The sequence below is a fragment of the Mastigoproctus giganteus genome, chromosome 3, assembly GCF_048544385.1.
Source record: "Mastigoproctus giganteus isolate SK-2022 chromosome 3, ASM4854438v1, whole genome shotgun sequence".
NCBI lineage: Eukaryota > Metazoa > Arthropoda > Arachnida > Uropygi > Thelyphonidae > Mastigoproctus > Mastigoproctus giganteus.
This window is the reverse complement of record NC_143577.1, coordinates 159,075,490-159,095,352: the sequence shown is the minus strand read 5'-3', so window position 1 is coordinate 159,095,352 and position 19,863 is coordinate 159,075,490. Positions and strand designations below refer to the sequence as shown.

The window sequence follows — 19,863 nt, the reverse complement described above, 5'->3', positions numbered from 1 at the left end:
GTTGGACAGTTTGATTTTGATTTAGTTCTCTCAAAACATGCTTAATTATAGAGCAAATCAGTTAGTAAATTAATCTTGTAGTAAATCAGCCCAACTGAAGTAATGGCCACCAAAAGGAATGTACTGGCTCAAGTGGCCATTGCCACCACCAACTTTTTTGCCCAGTGTGGCTTCAAACTACTGCAGCACCCACCCTATTCTTCTGACCTAGCACCGTCATATTTCTTGTTTTGAGAAATGAAGAAACTATTGCATGGACGCTGCTTTGATTAGTCGCAAGAAGTCATCAATGAAGTAGAACCATGGTTTCAGGCAAAAAGTGCGCACTTCTATGATCAAGGCATTAAACAACTGATCCATTGATGAGAGAAATGTGTTACTATACATGGAGAGTACATAGAAAAGGATTAAAGTTCCTGTGAAGTTTCACCCTTCTAGGGCTATTATTTCTAGTTAGGGTATGAACTTTTTGATACCCCCTCATATTTCTTATTATTGTTAATCTTCAAACTTTGAGTTGCACATGAAAAATATTGAAAGTTTTTAATTTCATTGATTAGTATTTATTTCAGAAGTTTATATATTGCAAAATTTTGAATGTTTTTTTGCCATTTATTTTATTTCAGGAGTTGCATACATTTCTACAGAAGATATATTTCCAATTAAGCGCCTTTTTCAGTTAGCTCACAGTAGCAAGGAATTTATGACATCATCTGAAAATATGGAACTTTTTGACAGTATATTTATTTCACAGATTGGGGATGTGGTGAGTTTATATATAAATATCATTGAATTGATTTTTATAGGCAATGCTCAATTAATCCATTTTTGGCATTTTGGTTCCATGGAAATACCACATAATCCAAAATCATACTAATATAAATTAAGAAATTATACAAAATAGATGATTCATTTTCTTCTCTTTTTAGCATACTATATTCACAATAGCATATCTAAAAGTATTAAATTATACTTGTACAAAATTCTCCCAAGGAAGAGCCAAACTTTTTTTTTTGCCTTTAGTAAAACTCTTTACCAGCTCTAAGTTATCATCACTGTAACAAAGTTGTGTTGTATCATTTTACAAATTCAATAATGAATGCTTGCTTTTTACTTTTCACCAAAATTTTCAACAGGTGTTTTAATTTTTGTGGTTTCAAAAGCTAAATTAGAAAGCGAAGCACTTTCGGAAATACTGTCTTGGTTCTCCGAAACAAAATGAATGTTGGCTACCATATTCACATCTACCTTGTTTGGTTAAACTTTGTTCCATTTGTAATTCTTGAACATCTAGAACTGCCATATCTTCAGATCCTTCTCCACCAAGAGGTATGATATAGCAGTATCCATTCAACACTGGTAGAATGCAATTTTCACATTGGCACTTTCACTTCTTCAATGGCTGGGGAAGCAATTGAACACAGTTCATGATTGTGAAATTCTTTCAGGCTTGGCAGAAAGAATTTATATGGCTGGAATCTGAACCAGTCTTGTTCAATATGCCTTTGAATATTTTATACATACAGTAATCTTTGTGTTGAAATGATACCCTGATCCAAAGGTTAGATTAGTGAAGTTGTGTTGAGCAGTAAGAAAACTGTTTGGATATTTGGATGACTTGAAAGATTGACCAGAAAGTTCCATGAATGGCTGTGGTAAGATGCTGCTGTTACAAACACTTACAAAACTGATAGTGCATTTTGTATGGAGTTTCTTCATTTATCATTACAGCAGTTGTGTATATTGTTGTGCAATTATTGCCTGTGACTCACAATATTAAATTAAAACTTTGCATTCCAGCTCTGGCAATAAAAAAAAAAAAAGGAAAAAAAAGACTACTCAAAATGTGATGTTCAAAAATTACATAGCGTGACAACTGGAAAATAAGACTGATGCTAGAAAAATATAATGATCCCGTGTATGAGTAAATTAACACAGAATAACATTGAAGTACATTAAGACAACATTCAACATCTCCCATGAGCAAGCTCATGATATTGTGGTGAATATTTTAGGAATGAAGAAGGTTTCTTTGAGGTGAGTTTCTAAAGCACTAAATGAATATCAGAACCAGGAAAGAGTGAGGTGCAGCATTTTTAAACTAATGAAGCTCAGTTTTGGGGGCAGTATGTCACTCTTTGACCCTGAAACAGAACAATCGAAACAGTGGATTCATCTATCTTCAACCCCTCCTAAAAGAGTTTCAAGTGCAAATGACTGGGAAAGTCATGGCATCCTTCTTCTGGGATACAGAATGAGTGATCATGGTTGATTTCCTGGAACAAGGTTCCACAAACAATATCATGTGGTATTCTAACCAACTGAGACATTTCTGCAAGGAATTTAAGCTCAAGAGGCACAGGAAATTAGCCAAAGGAGTCATCTTACCTCCTCAAGACTGTTGGCACACAAACAAACTGGCACACACACAGTATTTGTGACTCTGGTAACACTGTATGACTGCGGGTTCGAGCTATTACAGCATATCCACCCTACTCACAGGATTTGGCTCCATCAGACTATTCTCTAATTCCAAAACTCAAAAAGGATGTGAAAGGATGGAAATTTTACAGTGGCAATGCTGTGATGATAGTTTCAATAGAACAGAATCCTTCAAATATCTGGGAGCTATGAACATGACAGTAGTAACAACCCAGAAATTAATGCTGGTAATAGATGCTGCTTTTCCCTGCAGAAACACTTTCAATCAAAGCTGCTCTCTAGAAGAATGAAATTAGTGTTATATAAAACAGTAGTACGACCTATCATGACTTATGCTAGTGAAACATGGATGCTTAATAAAAAGGATGAAAAATCTTTAAATGTATGGGAAAGGAAGATATTAAGAAAAATCTTTTCCCCTGTAAAATTTGGGGAAGAGTGGAAAATAAAGACAAACCAAGAGTTGAGGGAACTGTATGGAGAACCAGATATAGTGGGAATGATAAAGAGCTCAAGACTTAGATGGGCAGGCCACATGATACGAAAGGAGGAAAACAGATGGCCAAGGAAAGCAATGGAAGGGCAACTGGGAGGAAGAAGAATGAGAGGAAGACCGAGAAGGAGATGGGTTGACGACATAGAGAACAACAACCTATGACAGCTTAGGGTGAGACGATGGAGAACAATGGCCAGGGAAAGAGACAGCTGGAGAAAAATCATTGAGGAGGCCAAGGTTCTACAAGGACTGTAGCACCTTGGAGTAAGTAAGTAATGCTGTGATAGATGCAGTCAACAACTGGTTTGAGTCAAAATCTTCCGATTGTTATTTGTAACGGGTTAAGAAAGCTAGTGGATCGTGCCAGAAAGTGTGTTAAGGGGATAGGTGGTAGATGACTTTCATCAACTGGTGAAATACCACCACTTTGCTTATTGGAGGCTTGAAGTGGTAAAACCCATGTTTAGTCTCTAGAGCAAAGTTCCCGGCATCCCCCCCCCCCATACCTCTCCTTCAACCCATGCACGGTACTAAGTACTATAGGTTTTGATACCTTTTGTGTTTGGGGTTTTCATAAAAAAAAAAATAAAAAAAAAAAATATGTTGAAAAATAAATGGGTTTTCACAACTTTCCAGCATTCTTCTGTGAGAGACTAGAAACATTTTAATCTCCTCTTGTATATCATTGACTGAACTTCATGATATACCTTCATCAATATCTTAATAAATATAGAAAACAACGATCCCAGTATTGAACCCTGGGGGACTTGCTAATAACATTTGTCCAAGAAGAGCAGTTGACCACTGATAACCATTCTGCCTTCTCCCACTTAACACACCTTAATCCATAGCAGTAACTTGCACTTAATGCCACACTGCTCCAATTTGTATAGCAGTCTTTAATGTGCAACGCTATCGAAACCTTTTCTGATATCTAAGTGTATGATGTCAAAATTATATTTTACATCCAGTTCCTTTGTTGCTTCATATTATCCAACCAGATTAGTTAGACAAGATCACCCATTACCAAATCCATGTTATGACTGCATTTATTGTACCAACAGTTTTTAAATGTTCTACTTTTACATTTCAAAGTTAATTACCTTAGCAGACAAACTAGAAGAATGATTTTTATTTAATCATAGGCATTTCTACTGCAGGATCATGGAGAGTCTAAAACAAGATTCAGTGAGGAAGTACTTTGTGACTATGGCTATATGATACACAAATTCCATTGGAAAAATTATGTTCTTATGAATGCTGAGGTAGCACAAATTTCATGATTGGGTAGTGTATTATTTTCATATTTGAAACTTTTTGTATATAAGTTTCTTGTAATTTTTGGTCTTTAAAAACAATGAATTAGATGTTCAGTCAGTTTAAGTGTGCAAACCTAACAGATGATTTATGAAAGAAGAAATAATTGATGTACAATGCTCCTTTATTGGGGAACTGACAAGTATGGAAGGAAATCTTGAAATATGGCAAATTGGATATATCATGCTTGGCATTTTAATAATTCCTCATAGCAGTGCTGAGTGTGAAAGAATATTCAGCTAGGTTAGAAAAAAATAAACTGAGTTTAGATATTTTTCTGTTGAAACTTTGGAAATGCTCATATCATGCAAGTCTAGATACAGGGCATTGTTGTGAACAAAACTTTGGTTCAAAGTTTCTGAAGAGAGGGCAAGTCTGTAATGGTATATTTCTTGAAGCAGTCAAAATCAGTTGTGTAATGGAATATTTCTGTAGATTCAGAAATTCACTGACAGAAAAATGTTAGGTAAGCTAATTTTTAAAAACATGCTGTATTTTGCCAGTGAAATTTAATTTCAAATACAGTGTGCACTTTCTAAAAGCCTCCTGCTTTTTCTGAAAAACTCATGGTTTTTGAGAGGCACTCCTGTTTTTTTACAAAAAGTGCTCCTGTTTTTTTTTTTTTTTGTTTTGTTTGTTTTGAGCCAGAAACTTCCTGTTTTTCTCCTGCTTACAAATGCCTGATCTCCAGCTTTTCAAAAAGTCAGAAGTTCACAGCTATGAAAATACAAATGTTTTAATTTCATTAATTAATCTGATTCTCGCCAAGGCTTATCTATCAGCCCAATTTTTATTCAAATCAGTTATTTTAGAATATTTCTGGATTCTGAAGTAGCTGATTTGAATGTTAGTCTCTCCTACAAATCAAGAATATGTTCACCATCCTTAGCTTATTCTAAAGAATTTTGTGAGTTCAAAGATTTATTTCTTACTCGAAATTTATCATTCAGCTGCAGGTTCAACAGATGTTAGATAAACTTGTCTTTTAAAAAAAAAAATCTCGTCTAAAGTGCATTGTTGTAATTCTAGTGAGCATGATGATTTACTCTTGAATTTGTATATCCTTTTAATGTCAAATGCTCATGATCTTTTGTCTCTGATCAAAATAATATTTTCTAATCTAGATATCATTATGAACTGTATTGCTTGTGGTAAGTTATGCTTCTAATAGTGCTTATACGTTTTCAAATATTAATAACTCCCATTCAAGTCTGATTTAGATTCTGCTTACCGTGATATCTTAAAATATTTAGCTGATCAATACTCATCTCAGTTATAAGGGACATTGTTCCAATTACATTAGCCAACATGATTTTTACCTCCAAGAACTTAAATGCTGTTTTTAACCAATTTTTATGTGTAGATTTCGAAAATCATCATGATAGTTTCACATCACATCACTGTTATTAAATATAATATAAAGTTAAGTTACGTTTTACAGATTATGCCAATTTCGCATAATCTAGCCAGTAATATATGTCATACTGATTTATTTTAACAGATATAAGCTAATTCTCATAATTTTAGCAATCAATTCTGGCCTCGGTTTTCTTGTGATAAACATAATCAGACTTCTACCTATGGTTCTTAGGTTCAAATTCCGATGCAATAATTTACAGTTTGAAGAGAGAGCACACAGCGTTTTTGGCGAGGATTTTTGTAGACTGTGCCAAGGTTTTCCAAGTATTAACTGATCGTGACATGTTCAGGGTTGTAAATATATATATATAGTGATCAAGTTCAAGTTGAGGATTCCCTGGAAGCCTCCGCTTCACAAGGTATCGACTATCAGCCAGTACGTTCAGGTAGTAAGGTACATTTAATCAAACAAGATAATTTATGAAATCTACTTACTCACTACCGCTTGGTCACAAGGTGGCACCACTCCTGTCTCCACATGGTGGAGCCAGTAACTTGGAGGGGAAAAGTTCTCCCTTCCAGCATGAAATGGAGCAAAGACATCCCAATTCCCAGAAATCTGGGTTCATAGACCAGAATCTAACAGATCATAAACACGAGGAGCCTAGTTCTGTCTCAGAAACATTAAAAGACTGACATAGATAGAATCTGTGAACCAACCTTCCTCATTATTCATTCAACACAAGAACAACCTATTGGAAAACTTTCTCCTTTTCTAATGCAGAAATTCCTAGAAAGTGCAATGGGAACTCCAAAGACGGTTTATCAGTATCGGGGGACTTGCTAGTCGAAGTTGAGAACACTCATCAATCTAAGAAGTTACAAAAGCTCACAACGTTCAGTGGAACATCTGTCACTGTTTCTCCACATGCCTCCCTGAATACATCAAAAGGCATAATTACTGAGTGGGACCTGATCAGTCTTTCACATGAAGAACTATGGCTAGAATTACAAGATCAGGGAGTGATTAATATGAGACAAATCAAGACGAAACAAGGAGGTATGTTCCCACATGGAACATAATTCTTATCTTCAATAATCCCAGACCATCAACAGTGATTAAGGCTGGCTACCAAAATTGTTAGGTTAAACCCTACTTTTCAAACCCCTTATGTTGCTACAAGTGTCAGACGTTTGGGCACTCGCAGGCAGTCTGTAGGGGAGTAGCAACATGTGCCACATGTGGGTATACTGCACACAGCCACCATACCAAATGTCGGAACTGCAAACAAGAACATCCTGCCTATTCCAAGGAGTGTCCCCTCTGTAAATAAGAAAAAAATATATAAAGATACAAAATTGAACATAATGTAACTTATCAGGAAGCCAAAAAATCCTTACCAGTCCAACCACAAACAAGCAAACTTACACTCAAGCAACCACGAAAAGAATATCAGTAGCCACTCAAACAGAAGTAAATCTAGTGAATCTTTAGCTCAATGGGTTAGGTCAGTACTGGTCACCACTTCAGTAAACCCAGCTCCACACAAACCAAGTAAAGCCATAAATACACCAATACAAAAGGCATTTTCTTGGTTGGCATTCGAGGTGAGCGGACGCACTTAGACAGGGCTCCTCAGTTAAGTGGTTTACTTTTGGATAGTGCTTTTAAATATTTGATTTATTTAGATGTTGGATTATTTTGTTATAGATTTTCCTGTAACTGTTTGATTTTAATAATATTATAGATATAATTTTTTAAAGTTACTTTCATTGATATTTATTTAATTTTATAATGGTAGTTACGAGATCTGCCTTAAACACGTCACAGGGTATCGTGACTCACACGGAAATAGCCGATGGCGATTTACGGGTGAGTAATGATTTAATCCGTTGTGGAACCTGTGGAATGTTTTCCAAGGTTGACCTGGTGACTAATCCTACCTCACCTGGGGATTCTTTTCTTTGTGATCGATGTAAGGAGTGCACCGATCTTAAATTACAATTTGGTGCACTGATGGAACAATTTGAGTCCCTGAAAAAACGAGTGCTTGCCCTCGAGAATAATGCATCTGGGAGCTTGTCAGGGACTCAAAACTCCAGCAATCTGCCAAGTGATGCACACCTGATTCGAGCCTCAAAACAGAAAAACCAAGTGCAAACTACTCTGGTTAAAAAGGACATTGTTTTATTAGTAGACTCCATTTTCAGGGAAATGGGGAATATTTTTTGTAATAAGGATAGGTGGAGCAGAACCAGGGTATGTCTGCCGGGAGCAACTATTGATGATGTCACCAACAGATTGTCAGATTTTAAAGGGGGGTAAAGAAAATATTATTATTCATGTGGGGACTAATGATATTAAACGTACACGATCTGACGATTTGTTGGAAAAATACAGGACCATGCTGAGGAAATGTCGCGAGCTAGGCCATAATGTCTGTGTCTGCAATTCTGCCCAGACACGATAGGAGGGATTATATGTTAAGAGCCTTGTGGATTAACTCAAGACTTGAAGGAATCTGCAAGACTTTAGGGGGTAAATTTCTATCAGCATGGCCCACACTTGTAGGTAGAAGGAATTTGTTTTGTAGAGACGGGATACACTTAAACAAAGGTGGTGCAAAAGTTTTTGCCAGTATTATTGAGGATACTTTAAAGGTTCAGGGAAACTGCTAGTTAGGGGGGATGTGGGTAATACCGACACGAGTTTATCTGATAATATTGGTCAAAGTAACTCTTGCACATACCTTAAGAGTTCTTATCTGTTACCCCAACTGGACGTATTATCTAGATGTTCTGTGGGCAGAAACGTTTCACTTGAGCGGGTAGCTAATATCAGGGAAGAGAGACTAAAAAACTTCAAGGGTTGTGTTAGGGTTGTTAAATATACAAGAACAGTAAATCTTAATTGTTTATACAGTAACGTTAGAAGTGTCGTCAATAAAATGAGCGAATTCGAACTGCTGGTTAAAACAAGTAACGCGGACATAATAGGGCTTACAGAGACGTGGTGCCACCCGGAAATTGGGGATGATGAGTTTCAGTACGGCTTGTATAATGTATTTAGGAAGGATAGGGTAGATAGAAGGGGTGGTGGGGTAATGCTTCTTATCAGAAGCAGCCTGAGTGCGACGATAGCTTTCCCGGATTCAGACATTTCACATGCTAGTATAGAGTCTGTATGGTGTGAAATAGTTGGAAACAAAGGTATAATGCAAGTAGGAGTAATCTACAGACCAGGTGATTGTGAAGATTATGACAAAAGCCTCTACATGCAAATGGAATGGGCAAGTAAGCATCAATGCCTTATTATGGGTGATTTCAATTTGCCTCTAATTGATTGGAGTAAATGGGAAGGAAACTCGACATGGGGAACAAAATTTTTAAATCAACTAGGTGACTGTTATTTGTATCAACATGTCAGGGAAAGTACTAGAGAAAAGAATATCCTAGACCTCATCATCACACATGAATCAGATGACATAACAGGGCTGACAGTAGAGGAACCAGTAGCAGGAAGTGATCACGGAGTTCTACGGTGGATGATGACGAGAGAGGTAGCAGAAGTAAAAGACAAAGGAATGGGTTTTAATTTCAGAAAAGGAAATTACGATGCCTTAAGGTACTACATGACCTCTATTAACTGGGTAGATATCGCGCAGAGAATGAATACAATTGAACTGTGATACGCTTTTAAAACATTAATCACAGATGCCTTGAATGTGTATATACCATTAAAAAAATACTCCACGAGAAGGGTTCCAAATTGGATGAATAGTGAAGTTGCCACATTACTTGAGCAGAAAAGGTGGCATGGAAAGGTTACAGAGCAATAAAAAGTACTGAAGCCTATAACAGCTACAAGGTGATGTGTAATAGAGCCACAGAAAAAGTTCGACAGGCAAAGGCAGTTTATGAGAAATCACTAGCAAACAGAGCAAAGAGGGGGGATAAAGAATTCTTCACATATGCCAAGAAGAGCAGGACAAACCAGATCGGACCTTTACGTAAGGGAAAGGGGATAGTAATATATACACCAGCTGCCGTTGCAGATGAACTCAACAGTTATTTTGCATCGATATTTACAAATGAAAAGCCTTTTGTGGCAATGGGAAATTGTGGGAGCGAAGTTAAATAATATGTAATTAATGATATTGAAATTTCGCAAGATTATTTAATTAAAAAACTTTTGAGCCTACAGACCAGTAAGGCTCCTGGAGTTTTAGCATTAGCATTAGCATTAGTAGAGGCATTTGATGCAAGAAAGCAAGCTTATGCAGCATCAGCCAAAAAAAAAAAAAAAAAAAAAAAGTAACATAAATAAATAAAAATAACCACTTCCACTTCACCCCTCTGTTCGTTCGAAATACCTGTCCAGCTGAGCCTTAAACTTATTTAGGCTATCAACTTCCACGACAAGGGATGGAAGTCTGTTCCACCCACCAACCACCCGCTGGCTAAAGGCAAATTTCCGCACATCTATCCTACATCTGTCTTTCCTCAATTTGAATTTATGCCCTCTCAGGTGATTTTTCTGAGCTAGAGGAAGAATCCCATCAGCATTGAGCATGCTCAAACCATTCAAGGCTTTGTACACCTCTATCAGATCACCCCGCTGGTGCCTAGTTTCCAGACACTGTAATTTGCAAAACTTAAGCCTTTCTTCGTAAGAGAACCCCTTTGTCCCATTCACCAATCTAGTTGCCCTTCTCTGTACTCGTTCCAGCAGCTCTACATCCTTCCTGAAATGAGGCCTCCAGGCCTGTATACAGTACTCTAGGTGTGGCCTGACCATTGCCTTATACAAGGGAATAATCACCTCCTTATCCTTGCTAGAAAAATTCCTATATATCATTGACAATACACCATGAGCTACTCTTGCAGCTCGTCTGCACTGCTCAGAGAACTTCATATCTGCCTGCACCACCACCCCCAGGTCCCTTTCATTCTCTACCACTGTCAGTGTAGTACCACAGAGTTGATACGTTGCTCTGGGGTTGCTGTTTCCCATATGTAGTACTTTACATTTGTCAATGTTAAACTTCATTTGCCACCTCGAAGCCCATCTGCTCAACCTTTCCAAATCCTGTTGCAGCAGCATAGTGTCAGTAGTGTCCTTGACAACCCTGCCAACCTTCGTATCGTCTGCAAACTTGGACATTAAGCCTGATATACCATCATCAATATCATTTATAAATACAGAAAACAATAAAGGCCCCAATACTGAACCCTGAGGGACTCCACTAATAACATTAGTCCACGATGAGCAGTGCCCATTGATTACCACTCTCTGTCTTCTCCCCCTCAACCACCCCTTTATCCATAGCAGCAACTTGCCTCCAATGCCACACTGCTCCAATTTGTGCAGCAGTCTTCCATGTGCAACAGTATCAAAAGCCTTTCTAAGATCCAAGTATATAATATCAAAGTTATTCCCTGCATCCAGTTCTTTTGTGACTGCATCATAGTATCCAATCAAATTGGTCAGGCAAGACTTCCCCTTAACAAAACCATGCTGTGTCCTAGCTATAACTGAAGTCTTGTCTAGATGATCCTGCAGTGCTTCTTTCACCAGTGCCTCCATTAATTTTCCGGGAACAGAAGTTAAACTCACAGGTCTATAATTACTTGTGTCAGCCTTTGATCCCCCTTTGTGAATTGGGGTCACATTTGCACATCTCCAGTCAATGGGTACCTCCCCTGAGTCCAAGGAAGCTCTCATAATTATGGTTAAGGGTTTGCTTACCTCCTTTGCTGCCTCCTTTAATATAACTGGATAGATCCCATCCACCCCAGGTGCCTTTCTTGTGTTTATCTTCAACAATTTCTCCTCCACTTTGCTCTCAGTTATTACAAGATTCTCTAGCTTACTGCTAGAGTTGAATACACCTCTGGCATTCCCCTCGCTGAATAACTCCTCATGTGTGAATGTCGATGCAAAATATTCATTTAGTTTGTTAGCTACCCGAGCAGGGTCATCAACAGTTGACCCATCGATCTCAAGTGGACCAATCTGATTCATCCCCTTCCTTCTAGAGTTTACATAAGTAAAGAACTCTTTGCTGTTTTTCTTCGCATCCCTTGCCAAGGATCTCTCGTAATCTGCCTTCGCCTGCCTAACCTCCTTTGTAACTTGGTTACAGATCAACTTGTATCTATCATAGGCGTCCGTGTCACGTGTTAATTTGTATGTATCCCATGCATTTTTCTTCTCTGCCATATGCCTCATTAGTTCATCTGACAACCATTTAGGCCTAAACCTTGAACAATATTTCTTAGTTGGTATGTAAAGCCTAGTAGCTTCCACGATAAGTTCTTTGAATGCTTCCCATTTTGAATTTGCTGTTGGCAATATCATCAGTTGATCCCACTGTATAGAATTTAAATACTGTCTCAGTCCATTGTAGTCGCCTTTACGAAAGCAATACCCCTTCCCTTTACCCCTAATGGTAGTTACCTCTTTGAGTAACTCCCACTTCAGCACACTGTGATCACTGCCACCAAGTGGTTCATTTATCTGCAGATTCTTAATGCATGAAGAATCACTACTGATAATCAAATCAAGAGTATTACTCCCACTAGTTGCCTCCCGAACATGCTGATGTAGAAAACAATCATCCAATAAATCCACAAAAGCCTTGCTACTGTGTGAGTGACCAGCCCCCAAATTCCAGTCAATATCTGGGAAATTAAAATCCCCCATTATAAGACTCTCTGATTTACTGGCCCACTCTATTTCTCCGAACAGTTTCTTATTATACTCATCAGAGTCATTAGGCCTATAGCACACTCCTACTCTCAATTTTGATCTCCCAATGCTTATGTCACACCAAACTGACTCGACACTGCACTGTCCAGCGATGTCGACTGGCTTCACTTCCTTGGATTTTATGTGTTTTTTAACTAATAGCATAACCCCTCCTCCCTTCCTATCCTGTCTATCCTTTCTGTAGACATTGTACTCCCCAAATTCCAGTTCTGCATTTCTTATATCTGTGTGACACCACGTCTCTGAAATCCCCACAATATCTGCCTTTGATGTTTTGAGCAATACCTCAAATTCATCAAATTTATTTACTAAGTTGATGGAATATACCCTATAATCTTAAGGGAGGCGGCAAGCGAGTGCATTGAACCATCGAGGCTAATTATCCGAGCATCACTAGACTCTGGGGTGATTCCCTTGGATTGGAAAAGTGCAAATGTATCTCCCATACATAAGGGTGGCTCTAAAAGTGAAGTTGGAAATTATCGACCTGTCAGTCTGACTTCAGTAGTAGGGAAAATCATGGAGGCAATGATCAAGGGTGGAATTCAGGATCATTTGGATCGAATTGAAATTCTCAAGGATACTCAGCATGGTTTTGTAAAGGGAAAATCATGTTTAACAAATCTGGTTCGCTATTTCGAAAGGGTCACTCACGAGCTGGATTTAGGGAATAATTTCGACATTGTTTATTTAGATTTCAGCAAAGCTTTTGACTCAGTCCCACATAAGTGGTTGCTTTATAAGCTGGAACAGGTTGGAATCACTGGGAAAATCCTTAGATGGATAGAAGGATGGCTTCAGGGCAGGAGGCAGAGGGTTGTGATAAATGGCTATTCCTCAGATTGGGTTGATGTAAGAAGTGGGGTTCCCCAAGGATCAGTATTAGGACCACTGTTGTTTTTAATTTTCATAAACGACATTGATGAAAGGATAGAGGGCGTGATGTCTAAATTTGCAGATGATGTTAAAATTGGTAGAGTAGTTAATGATCACTGTCAAGCTGAGCTTCTTCAGAGAGACCTAGATAGACTTCAGGAATGGTCAGAAAAATGGCAGCTATGCTTTAATCCAACAAAGTGTAAGGTATTACACCTGGGAAACAGTAATCCCAAAAAAACTTATTCACTTGGTGGAGTTCAACTAACCCAGTACTGGAGGAAAGGGACTTGGGTGTTACGATACGTTCAGACATAAAATTCTCTCAGCATTGTAAACAGGTTGCAAGGAAGGCCCATGGTGTCCTATCGATGATCTATCGAACTTTTGCAAGTAGAGATAGGGACGTGATAATCCCATTATATAAGGCTTATGTTAGACCACACTTGGAATACTGTGTTCAAGTATGGAGACCGCACCTAAAGAAAGACATCAAGCTTCTTGAAAGGGTGCAAAGACGGGTAACTCGCCTGGTGAGATCGGCAAAAGGGCGTCCTTATGAAGAAATACTTCGAATATGTGGGTTGCAGAGTTTGGAAACTAGACACCTTAGAGGAGATTTGATTGAGGTGTTTAAGGCTCTGAGAGGCATCAGTAAAATGAATGAGGACGAAATTTTCAAGATTATAAATGATGCTAGAACTAGGGGACATAAATTCAAGTTATGGGGGGAAATGTTTAGATTGGACTGCAGGAAGTTTTATTTTAGCCAGCGAGTTATAAATTACTGGAATAAGTTGCCTATATGGGTGGTAGAAGCCGACAGTTTGGGGAAATTCAAAGGTCATCTGGATAGTACTTTCGGGTAAGGGAAGCGCATAGGATGATAGGTTTAATTTCCTTTTTTTTTTTTTTTTTTTATTAATTATTATTATTTAGTTATTTATTTTATTTATTTTTTTTTTTTGTTTTTATCATTGTTTTGTTCGGATTTTTTTTTTTTTTTTTGGCTGGTGCAGCATAAGCCATAGGCTTTCTTGCACCATGCGGCTGTTACTAATACTAATAACCATAAAACCAGCTGCTGTTCTTTAGCTGGATACAGATACACCTGCAGCCCTGATACAAGCCAATCAACATCAGACTGCATGGATGTTGAGGATCAAACAAAGATGAACACATCCTAGAGCTATTTTCCAAAGAGAATATGGACATTGGAAAACATTACTTCCCAAAAAGAGGTCAACGCAGATCTGAAAGATAGAAATCCACAGCACATTGGAAACAAACTAAGGGTTCCTCTAAATCTCAACATAAATAATGCATATATTCTTGCAGTAGTCGCTACAGTGGAACTATAGAGGTTACCATGGTAAATTGCTGATCTTGAGAAATCTTGGGGCAGGTAAATTACCTGCTTACTGCCTGCAGGAAATTAATCTAGCTCCACAGGTAACCACCTCACTCCAGAACCATGTAATATGTTGACAAGATCATGTTACACATAATCTGAACATTATGGCAGAATGAGGGATAGCAATAATAAATTTTTTTTTTTTTTTTTTTTTTTTTTTTTTTATGAAAACCCAAAGCACAAGAGGTATTAGAAACTATAGTACATAGTACCATGAATGGATTGAAAGTTGAGAGACAAAAGAAGATACATGTTGACATTCAATTTGAATTTCTGTGGATTGTAATTTTCAGGAAATATGTATGAAGGAAGTTTCACACCCAAGCAACCAAGTTTTCATTCAGTTTACTGTTGAACTGGAAGTCAATAATACTCTTCCTTTTTTTGGATGTTTTAGTCCAATGCATGGGTTTGCGTGTTGTAACTTCCATTTTTAGGAAGCCAATGTGTGCAGGCCAATTTACCAATTATGGGTCTGCACACGCCCCCTGGTCATTTGTGTAGCACTGCTCACACTTTATTCTCCCACGCTTGGATGCACTCTAATTTGATTGGTGACAGGCAATTGGAGATTTCCAAAATTAGGGCAGAGCTTTCAAATTGTGGTTATGCACCCCACGTTCTAGATAGATGTGAGCTCCAGGCTCATGAATTTGTTGTGCAATGTCGTCAATGAATTTATTTCTATTACCTACATCCCCTATTATCTGGGTGTATTGGAACATCTTGTTAAGATTTTGCGTTTCCACCATATAAAATGTGTGCAACTTCTGGGGAGGAAATTGCATTCTGTTATTTCTAAGGTGAAAACACCCATTCCTCCCCTGCTACGAAGTGGTTCCGTATACCGCATTACATGTCCGGATTGTGCGGAGTGTTATGTAGGTGAGTCTGGCAGGAGAGTTTCTGAACATGAGGTGGCTCTTTGAACTACTAATTTTGAATGCTCCGCCGTCGCCGAGCATTATTGGGTTAAGCAGCACAATCTTGATCTCTGACCGGATATTAAAATCGGCGACTATTCACATGATTACTGCCAGTGCTTGTGACTTGAGGCACTGCACATAGCGAACAGTAATAGTTCCATGAATCGCAATAGGGGAGTGCATTTGTACCCCATTGTGTAATCTATTGTTTTGCAGTGTGATGAGCACTGCCGATCATCGCGTGTACGTAATTCTGCTCCACCAACACCAGACTCATGATGCATGATCGTGCTCAGCTGACTTTTGTTGTTGTAACCAACAATATATACTGCAATACACCATTTACCGACTAAGCTGATGAAGTGGCACTTCATCTCAAAAGCTACTGTATATTTTATTAGTTTTATCCATATTTTATTGTATTTTAATGCTTTTGTCTTATTGTATTTTAATGCATTTATTTTATTTTATCTCTGTTTTAGTATTTTATGTAGATATTATTTATTTATCTTAAGTCAGTTTGTTGGTCGTCTCTAGAAAGTTTTGTTAAATGCAACCTGAAGCTCAAGGCCTGTTTTCCAGTGAAGGGAGTTTGTTCCAGAAAATGGAAGTTGAAGAAATCAATTAGAAAGAAGGAAAGTTGTTCTGTGAGTTTGAAGTTGGACTGTAAAAGGATGCTGACTAGTTGCAGCATGTGTTCAGACTGGTTTGGAAGAGACAGCAGGAATTATAGAAGCCAATTCAAAAGAACTGTGCCCATGGAAATATCTATAGAAAAGGCATGTAGCAGAAACAGAACATCAGTGAGACAGAGTGGAGAGACTTTGTTAGCGACTGGTCATTAATTAATCTAACTGCTCTCTTTTGAATGGAATTTAGAAGCCTGAGAGAAGTTTGGGGGCACCGCCCCAGATGTCGGAAAAATATTCTATGGTACGGCAGATTTGTGATTTGTACAGAGTGAACAACTTTTTTGGAAGAAAAGTAACACTGAGAGTGAAAGAGAAAACCCAGTTTTTTAGATGCAGAAGAAGAAATATTTATGATGTGCTTATGCCAAGAGAGATTAGAAGGTAGGCTAATTCCTAATACAGATGTGTGATCTTGTCTAGAAATCTGAGTGTCATCAAAGGTAAACATAGGAGCAGAAGAATCCTTTTTTGCGAGACATAAGACAGGACTGAGTTTGAGAAGGATTGAAATTGATAGCATTGATAATTTGCTCTCTGATACCCTCAAAACCAATTACACTAAAGACACACCTTGAAGCAGTTGTATCTTGAATTAGTATAAACTTCAGTCTAACCATATTCTCATTATAACTGCCCCTAATTAACACATAAGCTAAGCTGACTTAGAAGAACTAGTGGTACAACTTCCCCACTAGGAGACCTTAATCATCACCATCAGAATCTTTACAAATGTGGGCAAACAATTGAAAAACTGTTCAACTGACATAATTTAATAACTCTGAATACTGGATCGCATACATACACATTTTCCTATGCGATCTGCTTCATCCATAGACATTTCTTTATGCTCAGCAACTATTATTTGAATTCAGATAATAGTTACTGAGCATAAAGAGCATGATTTGAATCAGCTTTTATTTGAATGGACTATGCACAGCAACCCATTAGGCAGGGTCCATTATCCTGTAATATGTTGCATATACCAGCATCCCCCACCTTTCCAACCAAATTACAAAACACCATTCTGTAATTTGGTTAGAGCTTTGAAATATATATATCAAACCAAATACTGAAGGTAGTGAACCTAGCAATCCCAAACAATCCATTAAATTTCGTACACATCAGAAAACATGCTGGGATGATGAATGTAGTAAAGCTAAAAAAGAAAAGAATGGAGAATGGAAAATCTTCAGGAGTTCCCAACAACTGCAGTTAATTCTTATATACTTCAAAAAGGCTAGAGGAAAAGCAAAGCATGTTATGCAAAACAGCAAGAGAGAGGGGGGGGGAGAGGCATGGAAGCATTTCACATCCAGAATAACAAGGACACAGACAGTATGGGCAAAAATACAATGGATATTTTGCAAACATCTATGCACCAACTTTCCTATACTAACTGTGCATGGTCGTGACATAACAAAACTGCAAGAAATAGTGAACGAATGTATTGGGTGGAATATTTGCAGAAATTTCATCTATATCCTCATACGCATCTTAGTTCCAGAAGCAAAAAAAACCCAAGCTGAAAGAGTGCACAGCACTTCATGCAACCTCCCATTTACACTGGCTGAATTGTATCAATCTCTGTGTACCACGAGGTACAGTGCAGCAGGACCCAGTGGAATTCACTACATAATAGTTTCTCAACTTACTGAATCAAAATGCTCAAAACTGTTATTGTTCTATAATATGGTCCTTACAGAACACACTTTCCCAGACAAATGGCACCATGCTTACATTCTTGCCTTTCTAAAACCTGAAAAAACCCTACCAATCCACAATACCACCACCAGCCCCTTGCTCTGACTAGCTGTATGAGCATGGTCAAGGAAAAAATTATCAATTCTCAACTGACCTGGTTCCTAATACAACATGGCCTCCTCAGTCCCACATAATGTGGTTTTTATGAGGGTAGATCCATCCTCGATCTGCTGGTGTAGTTGGAATTAAACATCTGCAATGCTTTTATGTGAAAAGAACACTGTTATGATACTGTTTGACATGGAAAAGCCTTTGACACTGCATGCAGATATGGCATACAACTTACGATTGCAGAGCAGTCTCCCACTTTTCATCAAATGCTTCCTGCACAAACAGACTTTTGGGTTGGACTCCATAACCATTTATCTCATAAACTTATCCAAGAAGACGGAGTCCCACAAGGCTCAGTACTTAGTGTACCACTTTATTTATTATAAAAATAAATTCAATAATATAACTTACTAAAAGCAGTATCTGCCACTCTGTACATAGATGACCTTAGTATCTCCTGCCATTCCACCAATTTGCGAATGGTGGAAAGACAAGGTGCAACTTAAAAATGATAGCAACAATGGCTTCAGCCTCTCATCTCAAAAGACCATTGGGATACACTTTTGTAAAAAATAAAATCTACATCCAGACCCAGAACTCCAACTGGACAATCAAGTAATCTTTGCAGTGCTAGTGTCCACTTCCTAAGTGTAATTTTTGATTTAGAAAAAAAAATTTACCTTCCTTGAGTGTATAAAAGTCCTCCATATAGTATGCCTGAAAAAACTAACTATTTTAAGAATGCTATCTGCCACAACATGGGGAGCCAACCAATTTACACTTCTGCATCTGTACCACGACTAATTCAGTCTTAACTAGATTATGGCTCTATAGTCTATAGCTCTGCTAGGCCAAGTGCCCTGCAATAGCTTGATCCTATACATCACAGTGGCTTTCACTTGGTGCATACTATACATTTCCAATCCAGAGCCTCTGTGCTGAAGCTAATGAACCTCCTGGGTGCCTCCGTAGCCAGGTGGGAAGGAGCAGAAGTGCGTAGCACACACTTCTTGATTAGACCGGGGTTCGAGCCCGTCACCACCAAATACGGAGGATGCGGAAAGGTCAGGGAATGACCACTGCATATTCCCAGAGCAATATGGCCTTAGTTGCTAATGCTCCTAAAAACCAAATAACAACAATGAACCTCCTTTACATTTGTGCAGAGTAACTTTTCTAGTAAGCTATGCAGCAGAACTTAAAAAGGACAACTAAATCACCCAACTTGCAAACTACTTTTCTCTCCAAAGTGGGAAAACCTTTACAGAGCCTACCCATCAAAAGGGATACACCTCCAAGCTACACTTAGTGATTGGCAACTTAAATGATATAAAACCTACTGTCCTTTCAACAGTCTCCCAGGATGTACCATGTCTCGCCATGCAATTTATCACTCTCAACATGGGAGAAAATATTCCAACTCCCGACAGAACATATTACAATTACATTTATGACTAGCAGCTCGATATGCACAGTTCACTCTATACAGAAGGATTGAAAACTGACAGTCATGTCAGTGCTGCTGCTTCCAATATAACCATAGCTAAGAAACTTCCAGTTGAATGGAGTAGCTTTACTGTGAAACTATGTGCAATTATCATAGCTTTGAGTTTCATGTGGTCAATATGGTCAGTTCTGCTATAACGCGGTACATGTTTTCCTAAAAATCTCTGTGTTATGGTATTTCACGCATTAAAAACAACAGGGCATATGGGAAGAATAGGGCAGGGCACTCAAAAAAAAGTTCAGTCTGGTAA

General features: G+C 38.2%; 1 protein-coding gene across 1 annotated transcript in view; it reads left to right on the top strand.

The window, feature by feature from the left end:
* spn-B (X-ray repair cross complementing protein spindle B) overlaps nt 1-19,863 on the top strand; it is a 141,648-nt gene that overhangs the window by 89,093 nt on the left and 32,692 nt on the right. The window contains exon 4 of the mRNA XM_090370135.1: nt 627-766. Within this exon, the coding sequence (XP_090226261.1) occupies nt 627-766 (140 nt within the window). The remainder of the gene's footprint in view (nt 1-626; nt 767-19,863) is intronic.